Source organism: Homalodisca vitripennis, unplaced genomic scaffold (assembly GCF_021130785.1).
Source record: "Homalodisca vitripennis isolate AUS2020 unplaced genomic scaffold, UT_GWSS_2.1 ScUCBcl_9175;HRSCAF=17588, whole genome shotgun sequence".
Classification (NCBI taxonomy): Eukaryota; Metazoa; Arthropoda; class Insecta; order Hemiptera; family Cicadellidae; genus Homalodisca; species Homalodisca vitripennis.
Genome location: NW_025785296.1, coordinates 17,309 through 37,706, shown reverse-complemented (window position 1 = coordinate 37,706; position 20,398 = coordinate 17,309). Strand labels below are relative to the sequence as shown.

The 20,398-nt window shown below is 33.9% G+C and overlaps 1 protein-coding gene across 1 annotated transcript; it reads right to left on the bottom strand.

Moving 5' to 3' along the window:
- Positions 1 to 2,542: 2,542 nt before the first annotated feature.
- LOC124374579 lies at positions 2,543 to 16,150 on the bottom strand (the record flags this gene model as incomplete). The annotated part of the gene is given in 2 exon segments (XM_046832774.1): positions 2,543 to 2,770; positions 15,787 to 16,150. Coding segments are annotated over 2 exon segments (380 nt in total), but the record flags the coding sequence as incomplete, so codon positions are not given.
- Between the last annotated feature and the right edge of the window lie 4,248 nt (positions 16,151 to 20,398).

The following is a 20,398-nucleotide window of genomic DNA, read 5'->3' as shown; positions in this document are numbered from 1 at the left end:
CTTTTCAAAATAAATGGCTTCACTAGAATTTTCAATTTTTTAAATCCGTCAAGCAATTATTCAATATTTAAACATTTTTCAGACATCAGCCAAAAAAACAGAGCCAAGAGAATTTTATTTACTTTTTCATTAAAATTTTAGATGGCACCTGCATATTTTTGTTGAATTGTTCATTTTACGTGTCTTCTATTATGAAAATTTTTCTATTATATATAACTATTTTTTATGATAATTTTAAGTTTATGTAAACAAATCAATGCCATTTGATCAAATTATTGAATGAATCAAAAGTTAATATTTCAGTATAGTTAGTGCAAGAGAATTTAATTCTGAAGAAGCTTTTTTCATTTTAAGGGATTTATTTCAATTCTTTAATTATGGATACATTTTAAATTTTGACCAACTTATTGTTTTTTGATACCAGGCAAGACTTAATAATAAATAATTTACATCATATATTAGTTTGTTATGATAGAGTATTATGAAAACGTACTGAGAGTACTAAAACACATCAAAAGGTGGACAGTATCTTAAGAAGCTAGGTTATTTCATATGTAGCTCACTTTAGCTAATAATTTTAAATAAAATATTCTGGTGACAATAACAGTGTTACATTCTATCAAATAATTATGAAACAGTTCTACCAAACTTTTTTTATGCATAAAACACTTAAACTTATGTAACGTAAATGCCGACATTAACACCAGATTTAAAAGTTATAATTAATAACACTGGAAACAAATAAATTATTCATGAATAACAATTAAATATTCATAGAATAATGCTATGAAGTCTTTGAAAATCGCCATTTTAGAGCCCACATACTCTACACCAAAATGTATTTGATACATGAATAATCTTATAATAATAGTGGCTATGACGTTTATTCACAAATATACCATCTCATACAACAACAAAAAGGCTCTGAAAGATTATAAGAGTTATGGTAGCAGCCACTTTGTATATAGTGAAATAGTTTAGACACTTAACATCAGTTCCACATCGACATCGTTCCAATTATACCAAATTGACATACTAAATTAAAATACTATAACTTAAGAGGGAACATTAGTCAACAGCCAGCTGTGCACCTGAGGCCCCACTTTTAACATGGTGCTAAAGTTTAAAACTATGTAATAAATAATAAATCATCTCAAATCCATACTTGTTTCACTTCATAAACTTAGATTTTAGTGTCTCAATACTAATAAATTGTTGGAAATGGAATTATCTGTTAATACTAATCGTTTATAATTTATACTCAGTGTAGATTTTTTCGTAATAAACTATAAACCACAACAGTTACCCGTGATATTGCACACAATTTCGTAGGCTTTGCACATGTATGACTTCTGGTTCGAGAGAATTATATTTCCAACGACAATGTTGAGCTTGCCTTCTTTTCCAATCAAGAAAATATGTCAAAAAGAGTATATTTTTGGCCATTGTAATTTATTCTACTCTTAGTATTTTTGTACTGTAGTTGATTTTGTGTGTGTGTATATATATATATACACACACACACACACACACACGTACAGATCTGACAAGCTTCTGTCAAAAGACAACTAAGATGGGTTAGGTAACGATCTTAAAATTTATAGTAAATGTTAGATAATAACTTTGTGTTTTATATATGCATTATAGTACTGATCGAGCACGTCATATAAAAATGTACAGTTAAATGTATATTTTTACAAAAACTTTTAGTTTTCCTATCTAGATATTTTCTAACTCTGTGCTCAATGAAATGATTGAAATAAGAAGTACTGTTACTATCAGGCTTACTCTATACTTTTAAGATTATAAATATAAACAAATAGAAAATTGTGATAAAATTAATTAAACATACTTTTACAACATATTCATAGTTATTCTGCTATTTATGGCACATATGAATCCAACAAATTAGAGATGATTTGTACAGCCATTCATGAATTATAAATGTTTTAACTAATGTGACTTTGTATTATGTAAATTAGTACTAATGGATAATCATATTTTTGACAATTCATCTGTATTTTGAGACAAAAAAAATAAATTTCTGTAGTGAAAAATTAATGGATTTAAAACAAGTTCTTATTTATAATTCAGTTTCAAACTTTATCCTAATGTTAAAAGCAGAAACTCAAATGCTCAGCCAGCAGCTAATTAGCATACTCTTTTTAACAGCCGAGTGAAGAGGTAAATAAAAACATGATCAACAAACAATTTACTAAAAATAGTATTTTAGGACATACTACTGCACATAAGAATTCATTACTTTATGTAAATGTGAGAGTCAGCTTCTCCATTTGTGACATTCTGTAAAGTTTTTTGTACAGTAAACACTACTTAAAAAAAATCCTGAACAAGAAAGTTTGAAATGAAATCTGGTCCACTGTATAACGAAACCTGAACAAAAAACACCCTCTGTATTTCTATAGAAAAAAACTTATTTAGATTAGAAATATCTAGTCATTTTTTATCACCAGTGAATCAAATCAAAGGCCATCAAATTTTTATGTTCCTAAAAAATAATAATATAATAGTGTAATCTTACCTTGAATTGTCGTCTTCATCTTTCTCCATTGGGGAACCTTTAACAGATTTCTCAGAAGCTGGTGATTCGACACCCAAGGGTGGATTATCTAACGTCTCAGAGCCATCAGCTGTTCCATCCCCTTTGCGGAAGCTAGGAATACTTGCACTCCCGAGCCAACTTGTCATTTGTGTTTTTACACTGCCTAAGTTTCCAAGCATATCCAAACGGCTTCCTCCTTTTGTTGGGCTGTAACAATTACAATCAATCAGTCTTTATAATCAATCTTTTGCCCTTAATAATAATAAAATGTGTTGCTATGACTATGTATTGTTTAATCATACATAAACTACTAAGCTTATGATTGTTCAAACCTTCCGTATTACAAAATGTCCAAAACAGAGTAAAATGTTTGGCCTTAAATGTTTAGATATGAAAATAAAATGTTATTGAATATTGTTTTCAAGTGTATTTACACTTTCTTTTATCCCTAAGGAGATTTGAGGGTTGCTTAAACTTTAGAATAGCAATCCTTATAAATTAAAAACATGTTAAAACAAAAGTCCAAAGCCATTTATAAACGACTTTTCATACTTAAAAGAAGACAGCAATTCATAAACGCCAATAAAATTTTATAACTTGCTTAAAAAAACAAGTTATATTCCAATATTTTTGTTAAAACTTAAATGGAATGCTTTAGAAATGGAGAACAGAGCAGAATTAAGATATTCATAATCTGACTTGTATATCACCATTTCATAATGGTTCTGAAGGTATTTGGGGAAGGCATTGGTTGAAGATGAGTCAAAGTACTGAAACATTCTTTTGTTTGCTGGTAATTGTTCATATTTGACTAGTATTGTTTTCTTTGTGATTTTGTACCAGTTATTTCCTGTTATTTAGTTTGCTCTTGAACTAGTCTAGTTCCTTATCAGTGACTACAGTTTTTTTAATTATTAGGTTCTGATCTAAACTAGTAGTCTCAAAAACTATGGCCAAAGGGCTGAATCTGGTCCCCAAGAGAGTTTCAGGCCCACAACCAGTTAGTAATATTTATTCCCATCAATAGCAAAGCTACAATGTATTTTAGCACTATAAGTGAGGATTTTGTGCCAGCTAGGCTAACAACTATTGAGAACTTAATTTTTAAATCATTTCTCCAATAGAGTTTTATATATATATATATATATATATATATATATATATATATATATATATAATTTTATTCTGTGTATGTTTTACAAGTGTACTACTATATATATATAAATTATTAAAAACCACTTTACTTAAATATTGGCCAAGCCAAAATACTCAATCTTTCAATCTTTGAAAGCAAGCAATTCTTTGGTTTCAGTTTCCCACTTATTCGTTGGTTCATGGCGATATGGTGAGAAATTGGGCTTTAGCCATAATAAAGAAGAAAAGCAGTGGATTTCTTATACACCAAAATCTATCAGAACTGCTAAGTTAGACAAGAAATTTACATAGTGTAACGATATACACACCCAATGTTCCTTGTACAGTAGGGTGGTCCAAAAACTAAAATTTTAGAAAACGTAGTCTCCAAATTCATGCCCTTGTTCAATTTGGTATTAATAGTGATATATAATACAGAAAAAATGTTTAGGTGAATAGATCAATATTTAGGGGTCCCTATGATTTTACACTTTAAAGAACAAAAGTGAATTTTTAGTAAAACATTGATACTTCTTATACAAAAACAACTTTATTAATTAAAATAATAAATATATTTCCATACATATAGTTTCTAATAAGTTTGAGTTTAATACAGCTTATTAACATTATCAGCCATCAGCGTTGCCTTTTGCACCGTTGGAAACTGTTTTCTGTGTAGTTGTACTACCTGAAGAAGGTATTGAAACTGTTCTTCATTTTATGTTATAGAAGTATTAAATGTTTGAATCAGAGCAATCACTCTTTCTGCACAGTCGTTCACTACTTTAATGTTCTGTGTTTTCTCTTTAAAATCAATAAAGAACAAAGGGTGCAAAGCAAAGAAGATGCTTTTTTTCTTTACCATTTTTAAATAGGATGTCGAACAGTTCCGTTGTACGCTGTGTAACGTATGTTTCGAGAGGACTATCATGGTTAAATGATTTACACTCTAGTCTCTTAAGGGCCTTAGGCTTTTGCGGGCACTGTAGGTTTTTAACCATCGTAATTTTGGTGATGATACTGACGCTGAAATCAAAAAATATTAATCCAAATTAAGTGTTCCGAAATAGGCCATAGGTGGCGTTTAAATGCTACTAAAGCGGCATTCTTAACAATGCAGTTAGGATATGCTTCAACTTGCTTTAAAAGAAGGATGTCATTTATAACTGCCTTCTCAGCTTTAGGCGCCTCTTTCAAATGTTGTTCATAAATTAGTGCTACAGACAAGCTTACATCGGTGATTCCGTTCTTTTTTTTTAGATTTAATGATAAACTGATCCTTAAAATAAATATATTTTGAGACAATAAATAGCCTTAGCCATCCAACGTGTATTGTGCAAATCACCTGGGGCTCGGAACTTTACTTTCGATTCTAAGCTTGTATCACTAAGAAAAACATTACACAACTGTAGAAGCTCTAAGTAGTCATCTCGAGGCTGCTTTGATTGATTTGGGTTCTCTAAAATAGCACCTTAATAGTCTATCATATCTTTTTTGAGATTTTTTGTTTAGTCATTGACTTCAAAGCTCAATTTCAAGTACATGGTGTCTACATGGAATCCACATAAGGCTAGAATTTAAATTGTCTTCAAGAATGGCACATGCACCACTCTTCAGCCCTGTATTGGTAGCTGTTGTGTCAAATACTACAGCACACACATTTTTTTTCAGTTTCCAATCATCCAGAGCGTTTAGACAAACTTTAGCTTGTTCCTATCCATGATCAATCTTAGGGACTCCTATCAGTTTTTCTACCACGTATACAGTAACAAAAATCGCCACTCTGTCAACTTTTTCAGTGCTCCCCGCAATGTCTGTGCGTAATTTACCATCCCAGTGTAAGAATAATGGATCTTCACAAGTGAAAGTTGATGAACATAAAGTAGATAAAATAGGTGCAACTATTAAGCAAATCTGTTGAATTGTTAGCTGAATTTAAAAGTAACCTTAAAACGGATAATTTATACAAATTTAAATTAAAAACTAGAATTTACAAATCATAGGGACCTCTAAATGTTCTCCGATTGGGCCCAATTTTTTAAGAGATTCAGTGTGCATAGTGGAACAAAGGCAGCAATGTGGAGATACTTATTTCAAATTTTTTTATTTTTCATATATAATTGTGGACCACCCTATTGTACAGTCTGAACCAGGAAGTGTGAAGTCTGCAGGGGGAAAGGTGACGGTCTGCAACATTACCCACCACCTTCCACTACACTCGCAGCTCAAACCGATTATAGATCGCTCTGATTATAGAAATAAAAGCATCACTGAACAATGTATGTCACTTGAAAAAACTGTGAACTGTGTGTGTGTGAAGACTGTGAACACTACATTCGGTGTTGACTCCATTACATGTTCTAATGTGTAGTGTAGAGAAGGAAGGGTGGCTAGTACTTATGCACGAGGATACGTATGAGTAAACATTAGAATGAAGTTGTTATACAAGTAAGTTTCAAAATATACATTATAGTTAGAGTGGTTATCATGTTTTTGATAGCGAGTTAGTTAAACTTGCTTTGAAAGGGCCATTGATGTGTGAACAATTGGAAGATATTTATTCCATGGGCAGACATGTTATTAAATTTAACAGTTTAATTTAAACTTTAACAAGAATTTAGAGGAATAACTCTAGAGGAAAGTAAAAGTATTCGTTGCTCTAAAACAAGCTTAGTAGAATATGTTAGGAATGCAATTCACAATGTTGGAGGAGAGAAATCAATAAATTCCACCTTATTATTTACCAACAAGCCTTATGGGTTAAAAATGAAATTTTAAAAGTAATGAAAGTTGTAGTGAAGACAGTGGATATTTTATTTCAGAAATCTAAAATAAATATCGACACATGCCCTTTAATTGTAATGTACTTGGCTAAGCATAGGAAAAGTGCTATATAGATTTTAAGGAAATTACATGTTCATGATTTATGATGGCTATTACTTGCTCTAAGATTTTGAAAAATGTAAAACTAATGGAGATTACTCTATAACTGGCAGTTTCAATTGTTACTCAGTGTGTGTGTTTTTTTATATAATTTTAATGAACTCCATTCAATTCCAAAATGAATTCCATACAAATAATTTATTCTCCAACAAATCATCTTATTGTATAATGGTATATTAATTAGGAATGTATTTAGTTTTTTCTTGAAAGCACTCATAAAAGTTACTTCTCTAAGTGATTCTTTAAGTTAGGTATGGATTGAAAAATTGTTTATTTTTGTGGTTCTTTTGTGATAAAAATTTAATTTTGGTAATTTTATTAAATTTGACTTGTTGGTGTACGAGCAGTTAAAGAGCAGGCACAATTCCAATACCAACCTACTATTCATATTATTGTCCCATGTGCACCCATAAAGCCATAATCCAAAAGTGATATGCAACACAATTAAATCATAATATATTACTTTCAAGGTTTCCGACTACTGAATTTACACATTCTATCTTAATGTGTAAAGAACTGAAGGTATATTTTTAAAACAGAATTTATATAATCTAGTCCCAACTGATTTATCCATCTAGCACTAAAACCTAAAAATTGTTGTGTCCACTTCATTCAACAAATATTTACCCATAAACATGTCAATATTTTATCTGACATCTCAAAACGTGTCATATATGTAAAAAGTAGAATAGTAATTCCCATGTTGATCCTTGTGCGACTCCATACTTAACAATATTTGTTCTTGAAGAATAGGTAATTAACTGATTAAAACTATTCACATAATCTATTACTACTTATTTTTTTCTGCCAATGAGATATGACTCAAACAAATGCTATCTTTAATCCCTATGTGAATTAATCTTGTGAGTAATAACTCAATGAAAGACACTGTCGAAGGTGGGACATATTAGAAAGATAGTACAAATTTAGTGGGAAGGTATTTTTAGTGCTTGAGCTTCATACAATACTTTGTTCAGCAAACAAAGATCGAAACTCAATCACTTGATACCTAAAATAATTGAAATTAGCAACAATATTTATCCATAAATTATTTACATTGTGTCTTAATCCTACAAAAGCCGGCAATGAGAATCTTGACCGATCTTCAACTCCATGACAGCTGCAGAGGAACATTGAAAATTTTAAGAGTCTTAACCGTACTATCCCTATACATTGTAGAGATAACATTCTTCATTCTTCCCATGTTTCTTTAATTATAAAGAAATTAGGTAGAAAATAAATTAAATCATAAATGCTGTTTCCACTAGGTATATATATATATATATTTTTTTTTTTTTAATTTTGATTTCTTTCTTTTATAATGTCTCACTTAATTGCAATATGCCAAGGAGAGGGGATAACCATGAACATTACATAAGGCGTGCCAATGACTTCGATCTACCAGTGCACAGGACTGATTACCCTGTATACCAAGAAGCTCTCCTACGCTGGTGCCAGATTTCTCAACTTACCCCCTCCTGACATCAAGAATGGGAATTAAGGGACATTCAAGAAATAACTGGCCTACATGATTGTAGAAAAATTCATCTACACTATTGAAGAATTTTGTTCTATTACTACCTAATTATGACTTACGGATTGAATAATAATCTTGATTTATACAATTTATGCGTGCTTCTATTTATAATAAAGTGTCAAATACTTCATCAAAACATTCAGTTTTGCTACTGGAAAATAGCAACAAAGATGTGGGAGGAAAGAATACTTGCTACTTTCGTAGGCCTAATAATAGTATTTTAAGTATGTGTGGTGTATGTTAAAAGGTAATAAAATTTATTAAATAAAAAGGACCTAAAGTAAAACTACTTTCTGAAAGATTTGTCTTCCTATTTTTGACTAATAATTTCTTTTCTTTATTTTATTGCATACATGATTCTAAAAAAATATCTACAATGTGTATTTAACAATATATTAAGAACCTTCTTTACTGCAAGTCCTCTTTACTTTAGACTTACAAGAACAGTCTTAAAGTAGCAACTAAGATACTAGACTGTGACAGTAATAGTAAGACTATGGAAACGAGAATATTCTTTTCACTAAACTCTAGTGTCTAATATTTACTGTGTAAAATATAGGTATACTTTTTAAAACACAAAAAATGTTTCAAACTCCCTACTTACTAAAAGTAATACAAAATCTTAACCAAATAACATGACAAGAAATTTAGATATTCACGTACACTTTGTTGTATTACGAGGGCGGTTGGATCAACTGAAAACTATCACTGGACAACTTTCTAATCTTAAGTAAGATGCATAGTGCAGTTGATGTTTAATAGCCCTTGTAAATATTCACGAAAATGGAAAGAGTTAATTTTGTGTGCTGATTAAGCATTACTTTTTACATAAAAAATCCATCACTGAGACTAAGGAAAGACTTGATAAGTATTACAGGCATTCAGCACCTTCAATTTCGATGGTTAAGAAGTGGTTCACAGAGATGTTATGGCCGTACCAGCACTAGTGATGCTGAATGTTCAGGTCACCTAAAAGAAGTGATCATGCCGGATATCGTCGATAAAATCCATGGAATGATATTGGATGATGGGAGAATGAAAGTGCGTAAGTTGGTTCATGCTGTAGGTATCTCAACTAAACAGGTAAATTTCATTTTACGAGGTCTGTCCAAAAAGTATCCGACCAGTAAGCGGCCGCGGCATAACCGACCAGCTCGAACCGGTTATTGGAGGGGAGGGGCGACCTACTCCTTCCCATATTAGGTATTGAATACGATCCGGTCACTCAGTGAATTACAGCGCTCTGTTCTGTACAGTACTGCTGTGTGTGTGCGTTGCATTTAAATATGACTGAATATGTTGAGCAGCGCATTTGTATTAAATTTTGCCAAAAACTTGGCCATTCAGCATCAGAGACTATTACTATGGTACGGAAAGTTTATGGTGACGTGTCTATGGGCGATACACAAATAAAAGAATGGTTTAGGCAGTTTAAAAATGGCCGCATATCAGTGGAGAGTGATGACCGATCTGGCAGGCCTTCAACGGCCAGAAACGCTGAAAATGTTGAACGTGTTCGTGCAGCAATTAATGAAAACCGTCGATTGACTGTCCAAGAGCTGGAAGAAGATTTAGGAATACCAAAATCGTCAGTTTGTAACATTTTACACAAAGATTTAAAAATGAACCATGTTTCGGCAAAATTTGTTCCTCGGCTGCTGACAGAAGACCAAAAGAATTGTCGACTTGAAATCGCACAGGACAATCTGGATTAGATAAAAAGTGACCCAGGGCTATTTAAAAAAGTGATTACTGGTGATGAGTCATGGGTTTATGGCTACGACCCTGAAACAAAGGCTCAATCTTCACAGTAGAAAACTCGGGAAGAGCAACGGCCGAAAAAAGCAAGACAAAGTCAAAGCAATGTCAAGACAATGCTGACAGTTTTTTTTTTACCAGGACGGCGTTATTCATCACGAATATGCTTCAAAAGGCCAGACAGTGAATAAGGAGTATTATCTTGAGGTCCTAAGGCGGCTACGAGATGCAGGGCGAAGGAAACGACCTGAACTGTGGACAAGACGTGACTGGATTCTGCACCACGACAACGCGCCAGCTCATCCTCAAATCTTATTCAGCGTTTTTTGGTCAAACAGGACATCAACCAACTACAACAGCCTCCCTACAGTCCTGATATAGCTCCTTGTGACTTCTGGCTATTTCCGAAATTAAAAATTCCTTTGAAAGGAAAAAGATTCGACGATGTTGAACAAATAAAACAAAATGTGACGAAGGACCTGTTAGCCACTCCAAAATGAATTTAAGGAGTGTTTCCGGAAGTGGGAGGAGCGTTGGAATAAGGTAGTGGCTTGTGGAGGGGAGTACTTTGAAGGGAACCAGATTGCCGTTGCCGCCGAGTAACATCAGTTCATGCCAGATGTCAAGGTCGGATACTTTTTGGACACACTTCGTACACGTCTGGACATGAAAAAACTCTCTGCGAGATAGGTGCCGCGACTGCTCACTCTCGACAATAAGCGCAACCTTTTGACCACTTCAAAAGAGTGTTTAGCTATGTTCAGCTGTAAACCAGATGACGTTTGGCGTTGTTTTGCAACTGTGAACAAAACATGGATCCATCACAACATGCCAGAGACCAAGGAACAATCGAAACAACGGGTTACTCGGAGTGAACATGGACCAAAGAAGGCCAAGGCGAGTCTTGTCAGCCAACAAGTTATCGCCAGTTTTTTGAGATGCATGGGGTGTCATTCACATCGATTACCTTGAAAAGAGTACAACGATCAACGGTGAATATTATTCCGAGCTTTAGGACAGATTCGACATTGATTTGAAGCAAACATGGCCGCATTTGGCGAAGAAGAAAGCGCTATTCCATCAAAACAATGCACGTGTACACTTGTCTAGTCACGATGTCAAAAATCCATCAATTGGGCTACGAAATGCTACCCCATCCAGTATATTCACCAGGCCTAGTCCCCCGTGACAGTTTGATTTCCTGTTTGTACATACAAACCTAACTATAATATCTTAATATTTCTTACTATATAAGACATCTTTTATATATTTTGGATGTCCATAAAAAAGTCTGACTATGAGAAAATAATACTTTAATTTAGAAATATTAACATTACCTTCACATTACTTGTTGGATTTTCAAATGGAAAAAACTGAGAAAGTGAATAGGATATCAACAGTAAACAATCAAGGTGCGGAAAGCCCTAAAAATAGAAATACAAATGGTCTGATGGCATTTATGCCTCTAGCTATCAATGCAAGCAGACTGCACCTTCGAAGCTGGCTTGCACTAATGATGAAGAATGAAAAACATCCCTTGAGACAGTGCTGTTTAGTAATAGATAAAAATTCTAGAGGATCTATTCGCAATGTCAGATACCTAGAAAATACTATAAACTCACATAACTATAACTTTCTAAGTATGAAATCCATAATACATATATAGGGTCAATCAATCCAAATGAAGTGATCCGGTAAAAATTAAATTAGTTGCTTAACCATTTTAAAAGAGTTCAGTTCTTTCATATTTTTGTATCATACTCATAAGAGGTTCAAAAATGAATTTTAAAGAATTTTATCTTTCACCACTTATATATGGCGGCCATTTTGTTCACGAAAATTCAGCGATTTTTGGCTTTACAGACATTAGTGTTAAATTGAATATCTCTGGATTGGATTGTGCTAGAACTTTCAAACCAACACAATTCTTTTCAGAAAGATCTCTTCTACAATATTTGTTAATTTCTTTATAGCTCTAAATAAAAAGTTTTATTCTTAGTAGGATCCAAACTGTATCACTGGTTGATTTTGTAAATGATGTTCGTGGTCCAGCCGGTTTATAAAACTTCACAAATATATTGTTTTCCAAACTTACTTTTTTAACATCTGCAAGCCACCATTGTTCATCATAAACACACAAAACAATGCAATTTATTCATATTGTAAATGAAGAAATTTACTGACACCATGACCTTCATAATTCGCTGTTTCTTATGTAACATAGCATCTAATTATGTTTTCTGAAATGCTATGAAATTTATGGAATGTCCTTGTATCTTTTATTGGTAGACAGTTATCAAATCTGGTTTGATATGTTTCAATGTGTATTATTATTTCTTCTTTCTTGACAAGGAATAGGTTATACTTTTAATATTCTCTTTGCAAAATATGTACATATCCTCAACAATAAGGATTTGGTTTGAAGTAGATCGTTGTAAACTTCCTTTACTAACCTCTCGTTTTGTAGTAGTACCTCCTACTCCATCGCATGCATTTTTGCCATGGCAGGAGGCAAAAAATTCCACTTAGCTTCAAATCTAAAATCTATTTTGTGGTAGTATAGGTTTAAAAAATTTTTCTTATATTTATATTTACTGCCACTTCAGTCTGAAAAATAGAAGAGCCTCTCAACCTTAGGCAATGTTTCTTTTATAAGCTTTGTCACATTATTTAGAATTGCATGGACAACTGAAGTGTTGGGTTCCAAGTAGTCACTAAGTATGCAAATGGAACAATTGCATACCTGACTTTTCATTTTTATAATACAACACAAATGGATGCACAGTTGCTTGGTTGCTGACCCCAGTGGTATCCTTGAATTTCATCGTCAACCCTAAAAGTAAAGTTTTCTGCAAAATAACTAAGACTATGCATTCATTTTCAGAGTTTTTTCCTTTTTTTTCTTTCATAAACGGACTTTGAATTTGGAGAGATAGTGGTGGCTTTAAAGGTGGAACTTTTCTACTAATGATTTAAATTACTTTTCCTGGGATTTTACTATTGTAACCATATCAACCCTGTCTATTGTGACTCACTGCTTGAATGTCACATTGTCTGGTATTTTTTCCTTCAAATTCCTAGAGTATTTTAAGAGCAACTTTATCAGGGCAACTTGCACATATAGACATCATAAAGTCATAATCATTTGTATTCCAGACTAATAAAGCAAGTAGGTCCTTGTAATTAACATTGAGTTTCTCACCAGCTACTATAAGTTTAATATTTTGATGGTAAAGGCAAACGCATACAGAGTGTGTTCCAGACGAACCATGTGTTCAATGACACACCATTTTGGGCACAGTTACAATTTGGACCTGCCGATATTACAATCTAGATAAGAAGATTTGAAAGCCACATACAGCTCATTTAGATTTGATAGGACTAGATGTTTCTGTTTAATTACTTTAGTGCCATTTATAACTACTTTAGTACAATCTTTCTTACCTGGGAACATTCTACTATTTTTATCACTCTCATAAAACTGTTTAACTTTTTCAAAAGTTTCTTTGTTTACACATACCCCTATATTTTTTCCTACGACTGGAAGCATACCTTGTTCTTCTACTAAACTTCTGGAAATTTTAATTAAAAGGTCAGAAACGTCGAACTCACAATTTTTTTTCTTGGCCAAGATTTAAGTATTAGACAGTGTTTTTCCTTTTTCTTCTTTTGATGCAAGTGAACTTTTCAGTTTTCAATTAAATCACAAACTCCGTGTTTGATACTTCTGGCTCTTTATTTTTTGATGAACTTGCAGTGTCAGTATGTGTTGATGCCATGCATGTTTCCAAATTTTTTTCCCTAACTTCTCTGATATTTCTTTTCTTTTACCTCAATAGCTGCTTGCCTTTATCCCCAATTCAGTTTTCTTATTTTAGAAGCAAGAGATACATCTAAAATTGGAACAAGCATTACCTAATTTTGGTATAGCTTCTTCATTAGGAATATAGGTATAGGCTGAGCCTTCATATGTACTTGATAATTCTGGATTTGAAACAGAAGTTAATTTTGAAAAACAGTTGGAACACAGAGACTTATTTAAATGTTTCACTGTTTTTTTAAATTGAACCGTAAAATGATTTGTAAAAATCTTTACTTACTAATTTTCCAATAGAGCATTGTCCATCCATTTTAATAAAAAATTTAATAAAATGTACGTACAAGTTTAAATGGAATATATACACAATAAAGCTGTAAATTGATCAATTATATATTTGCACTTTAATAACATTAAAACTTCAAAGTAGCCTAGCATACACAATTCCCATCAAGAAATATCTGGACTAATGGAGAAAAAGATGCCAGAGCCAGGTATTGAAAAGGGGAGTTCATAATCTTGTACAGATTTGTCCACTGAGCTCCTGTGTAGACTTGTCAACTAAGCTCTTTTGCAGACCTGTCTACTGATCTGACTCATTGATAAAACCACACAGCTTTTTGTTCGGCATTATTACTATTGTTATAAATTACAATAATAGGCTTTGTAATACTATAGTTTATACCTTGATAAACCATTGCTCATTAATTTCATTTCAGACTCACACTAGGCTATGCCCAAAAGAACTAGAACTAAAGTCAGTTATTTTTATAATTTTGAATCACATTTAACCATATATAAATCCATGCACTGTGAACACACTTGTAATTTATAAAACATAGCCCAATACCACCTTCGTTCGAGTAATTCACATTATATTAACATTGGCGAAATTCATAACTTTGCTGTGAGTCAAATATCAAAGTTGGAATTCCTACTCTATTTTAATATCATATATATATATATATATATATATATATATATATATAAATAGAGTATATATATATATATATATATATGTACATGCTGAGCAAAAATCAGATTTTTATACCATATCCCACCAGAGATATTAGGCTTCAAACTTTACAAATTTTAAAAAAATTCATAAACATTTTATGAAACATGTTTTAAGGCTAAACTCTATTTAAGGTTTGTAAGCTATACCAACTAACTGAACAAAAAGTTTGTAGTTGTAGTAACAACTACCCCTTCTTTGTTTTTTAAGCTCCAAAAAATGTTAGTTTTAGTTAGTTGTCAAAAGTTAGATTTCCCAATTTTTAACACCAAACATTGGAGGGTATTTTGGGCATACAACTTTGTATTTAGAGCTATGAAGATGATTACAAATATTGTAGAAGAGATCTTTTTGAAAATAACTGGGTTGGTAATAACTGTCGCTAATGTCTGCAAAGCCAAAAATCTCTATATTCTCATGAACAAAAATAGCCGCCACGCATAAATGCTGAAAGATAAAATTGATTTTTAAGTCGCTTATGAGTATGGTAAAACATATAAAAATAGTTTAAAACAGTCAAGTAACCATCATTGGATCACTTCATAGCCTATGCATTGGCCCTATCCTATATTGTAATTTGTTGATAAAAATAATTTGTGATCGCCTCACTGTGCATTGCGAAAATGAAAGTATACTGTTATATAAAGTTGTCAACAATAATTGGTTTGGATTAGCTTAGGTAATGTGTATAAGGTAGGTTGATAACCTGCAGATCTTGTAGGTTTAGTGATACAAAATTCTTTTAAAATTGTGATGAAATGGAGTTGTCACTTTTTAAATTTGACATGCCACAAATCTAGGGTTAACAGTGACACATAGGTAATATACTCTTTCTCATAATTATTTTTAATAGTCTACTAGCAATGACAAAATTAAAAGTCTATTAAGCCAGGGTTGGAATAGTTTACCACAAGCTTATTATGACAAGTAAATATTATTTATATTGTTTGGTTCATATCTCAATTGACAATATTTTGTGGGCTAATTGCTCTAAATAATTATTGCACAGTGCCTTTTACCTCGTATCTTTCTTATCAGATTCTAATCCACCAACAGAATTATCAACAACTGGTGATGATTGATCTTCTTCTGTCTTTGGTATTTCACCATCTGGCTTTTTGCCTCCACTTCCCATCCAATTACTCACTTGATTTGTTAATCCTGAAAACATTTTAAAGGAAATCTAATTCTTCGATATGAACTGCAATGAATAAAACTTCACTTGTTACACAGATTGCTTATTCTTCCCAACATCAACATGTCAAACGTCAAACACGATCAGCTGAACACTTTCACGCACAGACCATACTCCCCGTTTGATCTCACCAAGACGACTGAACACAGGAGTGGAAATGGCTTGTGCTGAGGAGTGAGGATAACAATCAAACGTCTGACTTGGACTTGACATTGACTGTTTGGGCATGCGTGACAATATACTTGAATCTGAAACAGCAGCTTTGATGATTTATACTACAGGCTATGAGTATAACTACTCCAAAAATATTGTAACTATATTTATGCAGAATAATATTACGTTTCATACAGTTAAATTACAATTATTCAAGTTACAATTAAACTTTAAAATCATTGAGTCCCAAAGTACCGAATATTATAGTAACGAATAAAAAAATATTGTAACGATATCCCTGATTTTCTAACGAATTCCCTGGTTTCTTAATGTTTTTCAAGTTATGGATAAGGCATTAACGCCTTTTTTAAGACAAAATCATCGATAAAAACAACCAAGAGGTGTTCTACCAATAGTTATTTAAAGTGTTTATCCTGGCCAATAATTAAATTGTACACCAATGCTATCAGCTGGTTGTTATCAGATATGATAATAACAGAAATAATAAAGTAATAGTAATAAGAACAGTATAATAATAATAGAATAAGATAGTAACAAAAATGACATTCTGCTTAGTGGCAAAAATTCTCATGTATGATTCAATATTTGTGCATCCTTCATCGTTTGCCGAGTTTCCACCTACAGTGCCAAAGTCAATCTCCTGATTGAGCATTTTCCCAGTCAAATGCCAAAAACTCTGTAACTTTATAAAATACGTGTGACGCTAAAAGGCGTTTAAACAAGTTGTTAGCACATTGGGTGCTGTGGCATTCTTTATCCCATTGGGAAGCTTGTTGATAAAGTGAACACCTGCCTTTAAGGACAAATTTTCATAAAGTACCGTTCTGTGTTTGCCAGTTTGGTAGTTTCTCCTGCCTCTGGTCTTATACGAATAAATATCTTGGCCAGTTGTAATTACACATTGAAACATACAGAACAGATCAAGTTGTTTCGAAAATGTAGAGACTTGGCAGAGTCAACAGCCGAAGTTTTTTAAGGTTTCTCTTACTTACTTACTCTTACTTACTCCCTCGGCGCTACAACCCTCCATGGGTCTTGGCCTGGTGAATTAGTAGTCTCCATTGGGGTCTGTCCTCGACGACCTCTCTCCAATTTCTTGCTCCAATCTTTCTTAGGTCAGCAACCACATCGTCTCTCCATCTCATCCGAGGTCCTCCCTTGGGCCTTGTATTAGCAGGAGTCCACTCAGCAACCTTCTTCACGACTCTGTTGTCGTTCATTCTCGTCAGATGTCCGAGCCACCTAATTCTTTGGGCCTTAATGAAGCGTACAATATCCTCACCGCTCAAAAAATCAAGCAGGTCCTGATTTTTTCGCCTCCTCCATGTTCCTTGTCTTAATTCAGGACCGTAAATTCTTCTTAAAATCTTTCTTTCAAATATTCTCAATCTATTTATGTCCTGTTTGGTGAGTGTCCACGCTTCGCAACCATAAACTACAACAGGCCTGATTACAGTTTTATAAATTCTCAGTTTGGCCTCTTTATGAAGAATGTTGGAGCTGAAAAGTTTCTTAAATGCAAAGTAACATCGGCCTCCCGCGGCTATCCTTGTGTTAATTTCTTCAGTCACGCTGTTGTTTGCAGTTAGAGTTGATCCAAGGTATTTAAAACTTACTACGTTTTCTACCTCATTGCCATTTACCTCCAGATCCACTCCTCTTTGTCCCATTCTTGTCATTTTCAGGTACTTAGTTTTTTCCCAGTTAATAGTCAATCCAACTTTGCTCACCGCTCTTTCAATATCTTCCAGCTTCTCCAACATAGCTCTCTGACTTCTTGCAGCTACAACAATATCATCAGCATATGCTGATAACTGACTCATTCTATATGTGATATCACCTACACAATCCACCTTTCTCAATGCCGCTTCCAGAACCAGAATGAAGATTAATGCTGATAAGGAATCGCCCTGCCTGACACCTGTTTTTACGTCAAATGGTTCCGTCAACTCATTATTGACTCTAACCATGGCTATGGATCCTTCCAGTGTTAGCATTACGAGCTTTATGATTTTATGTGGTACTCCTAAGTGTTTAAGACAAACTTCCATCCTCTGTCTATTCACCTTGTCAAAAGCTTGCCTGAAGTCCACAAAAACACAATGCAGGTCCGTTCCAAATTCAGCACATTTTTCAAACAATTGTCTTACCATAAAAATGTTGTCCATTGTTGATCGTCCACCCCTGAAACCACATTGGTAATCTCTTATACAATGTTCTCCATAGTCTACTAGCCTGCTATGTATAAGTATGGAAAATACTTTATACGTAACATTGAGAAGCGTAATTCCCCTATAGTTTCTACAATCTCTCCTGTCCCCCTTCTTGTATATAGGTATGATCAGTCCTTTCTTCCACTCCTCTGGCATTCTTTCTTGTTCCCACACTTTCGATATAAGTTCGTGGATAACCTTCAACAGCTCTTCTCCGCCATACTTCAGCATCTCTGCTGTTATAGTGTCGCTTCCTGGGGACTTATTGTTTCTCATCTTCCTTATTATTTCTTCTATCTCTCTCTCCCGGGGGGGTTGTACAAAGTTATCAACCTGCTGTGGTATCTCAAGATCAATTTCTGGTAGCAGAATGTCCTGTTCTTTGAGTAAGTCTTCGAAATATTCTTTCCATCTTGTCTTGATTTCCTCCATCTCTGTTATCACGTTCCTTCTTCATCAAGATGTACTTGTGATTTTGCCTGGTATGCATCCGTAATATTTCTCATATTCTTGTAAAATTTCCTGCATTCTTTCTGCTGGTAGATTCTCTCTAATTTTTCTATTTTACTGTTTGCTGCTTCTCTTTTTTTCCTCCTCATAAGTATGTTTGCTAATGTTCTTTCTCTTCTGTAATTCTCCACATTTGCTCTGGTTCCAACTTGCAAAAGCTTTTTCCTAGCCTGATTCTTAGAGTCCAATGCATTTCTGCATTCTTCGTCAAACCAGTCCTCATTTCTTTCAAATTTCCTTTTACCTAGTACCAGTTCAGCTGTGCCCTTCATTCCTTCTCGCAGGTACTTCCAATGCTCTTCAATTGATAAATCAGTCGTAAGTCCTGTTAGTCTATCACCCAGTTCTTCCTGAAATTGTTGCCTCACATTTACATCCGCTAATTTTTCCACGACCCACTTTTCTACTCTTGTCTTCCTTGCTTTGACAGTATTCGCTATACGATGTCTGAGAACTCCTCTCACCAAATAGTGATCACTATCACAATTAGCTCCTCTGCATGTTTTTATATCCATTATAGAAGTAGCCCATCTCTTTGAAGTTAAAACATGGTCAATTTGATTGCAGCTATCCCTCCCAGGCATTTTCCATGTCCCCAGATGAATCTTTTTGTGAGGAAAGCAAGTACTACTTACAATCAGCCTCTGAGCTTCAGCAAACATGCATACTCTTTCTCCATTCAAGCTAGTTTCTTCATGCAGACCACACTTTCCTGCTACCATGTTGTTCTGCTCCTCTTTTCCTATTTTTGCATTGAAATCACCTAAAACCACTTTCATATCATGCCTAGGTATTTTATCACAAACTCTCTCAAGTTCTGTGTAGAAATCATCCACAATACCTTCTTCATTATCCTCTGTGGGGGCATACACATTTACAAACGAAATATTGCAAAACTTTCCTTTGATCCTCAATTTACAAATCCTCTCACTAATTGGTTCGAAACTTAATACCGCTTTCCTAATTCTTCGCAGCACAAAAAACCCAACACCTTTATGTCCTCTTACATTATTGGATCCACTAAAGTGAAAATCATAATTTCTTTTCTTGATCGTTCCACTATCTTTCCACCTTACTTCTTGCACCGCTCCAATGCTGGTCTTATACTTTTCTAGCTCTTGTGCCACCTCCTCCATTTTACCTGCTTTAAGCAGTGTCTGCACATTCCATGACCCAAAATATATATCCGTATCCCTTCTCATAACCTTATTAACTCGCCTTGGTCGTCTCCGTGAAATCCGTCCGGCATCTTCTGATTCATTATTCGTAACTTGGCGTTTTTTTTATGAGATTGGGTTGTCAGCCCAATGTTCAACCCCCAACCTGGAGGACCAGGAGTTTGATTTTGGAGTCTTCTTCTCCTAGACCAGTTGCTTTTGCCACAGCTTACAGATCCTGGTCTAACCATGGTTTTAAATCAGAGCCTCCTTCTCCTAGCCTTTGAGGAACCAACCCCTATCCGTACAATGCAGTACGGAGCAGTGCTTATTTAATGGCGGCACTTGCTCGCCATGTCACAGCATCGTCACTGGGCTCTGT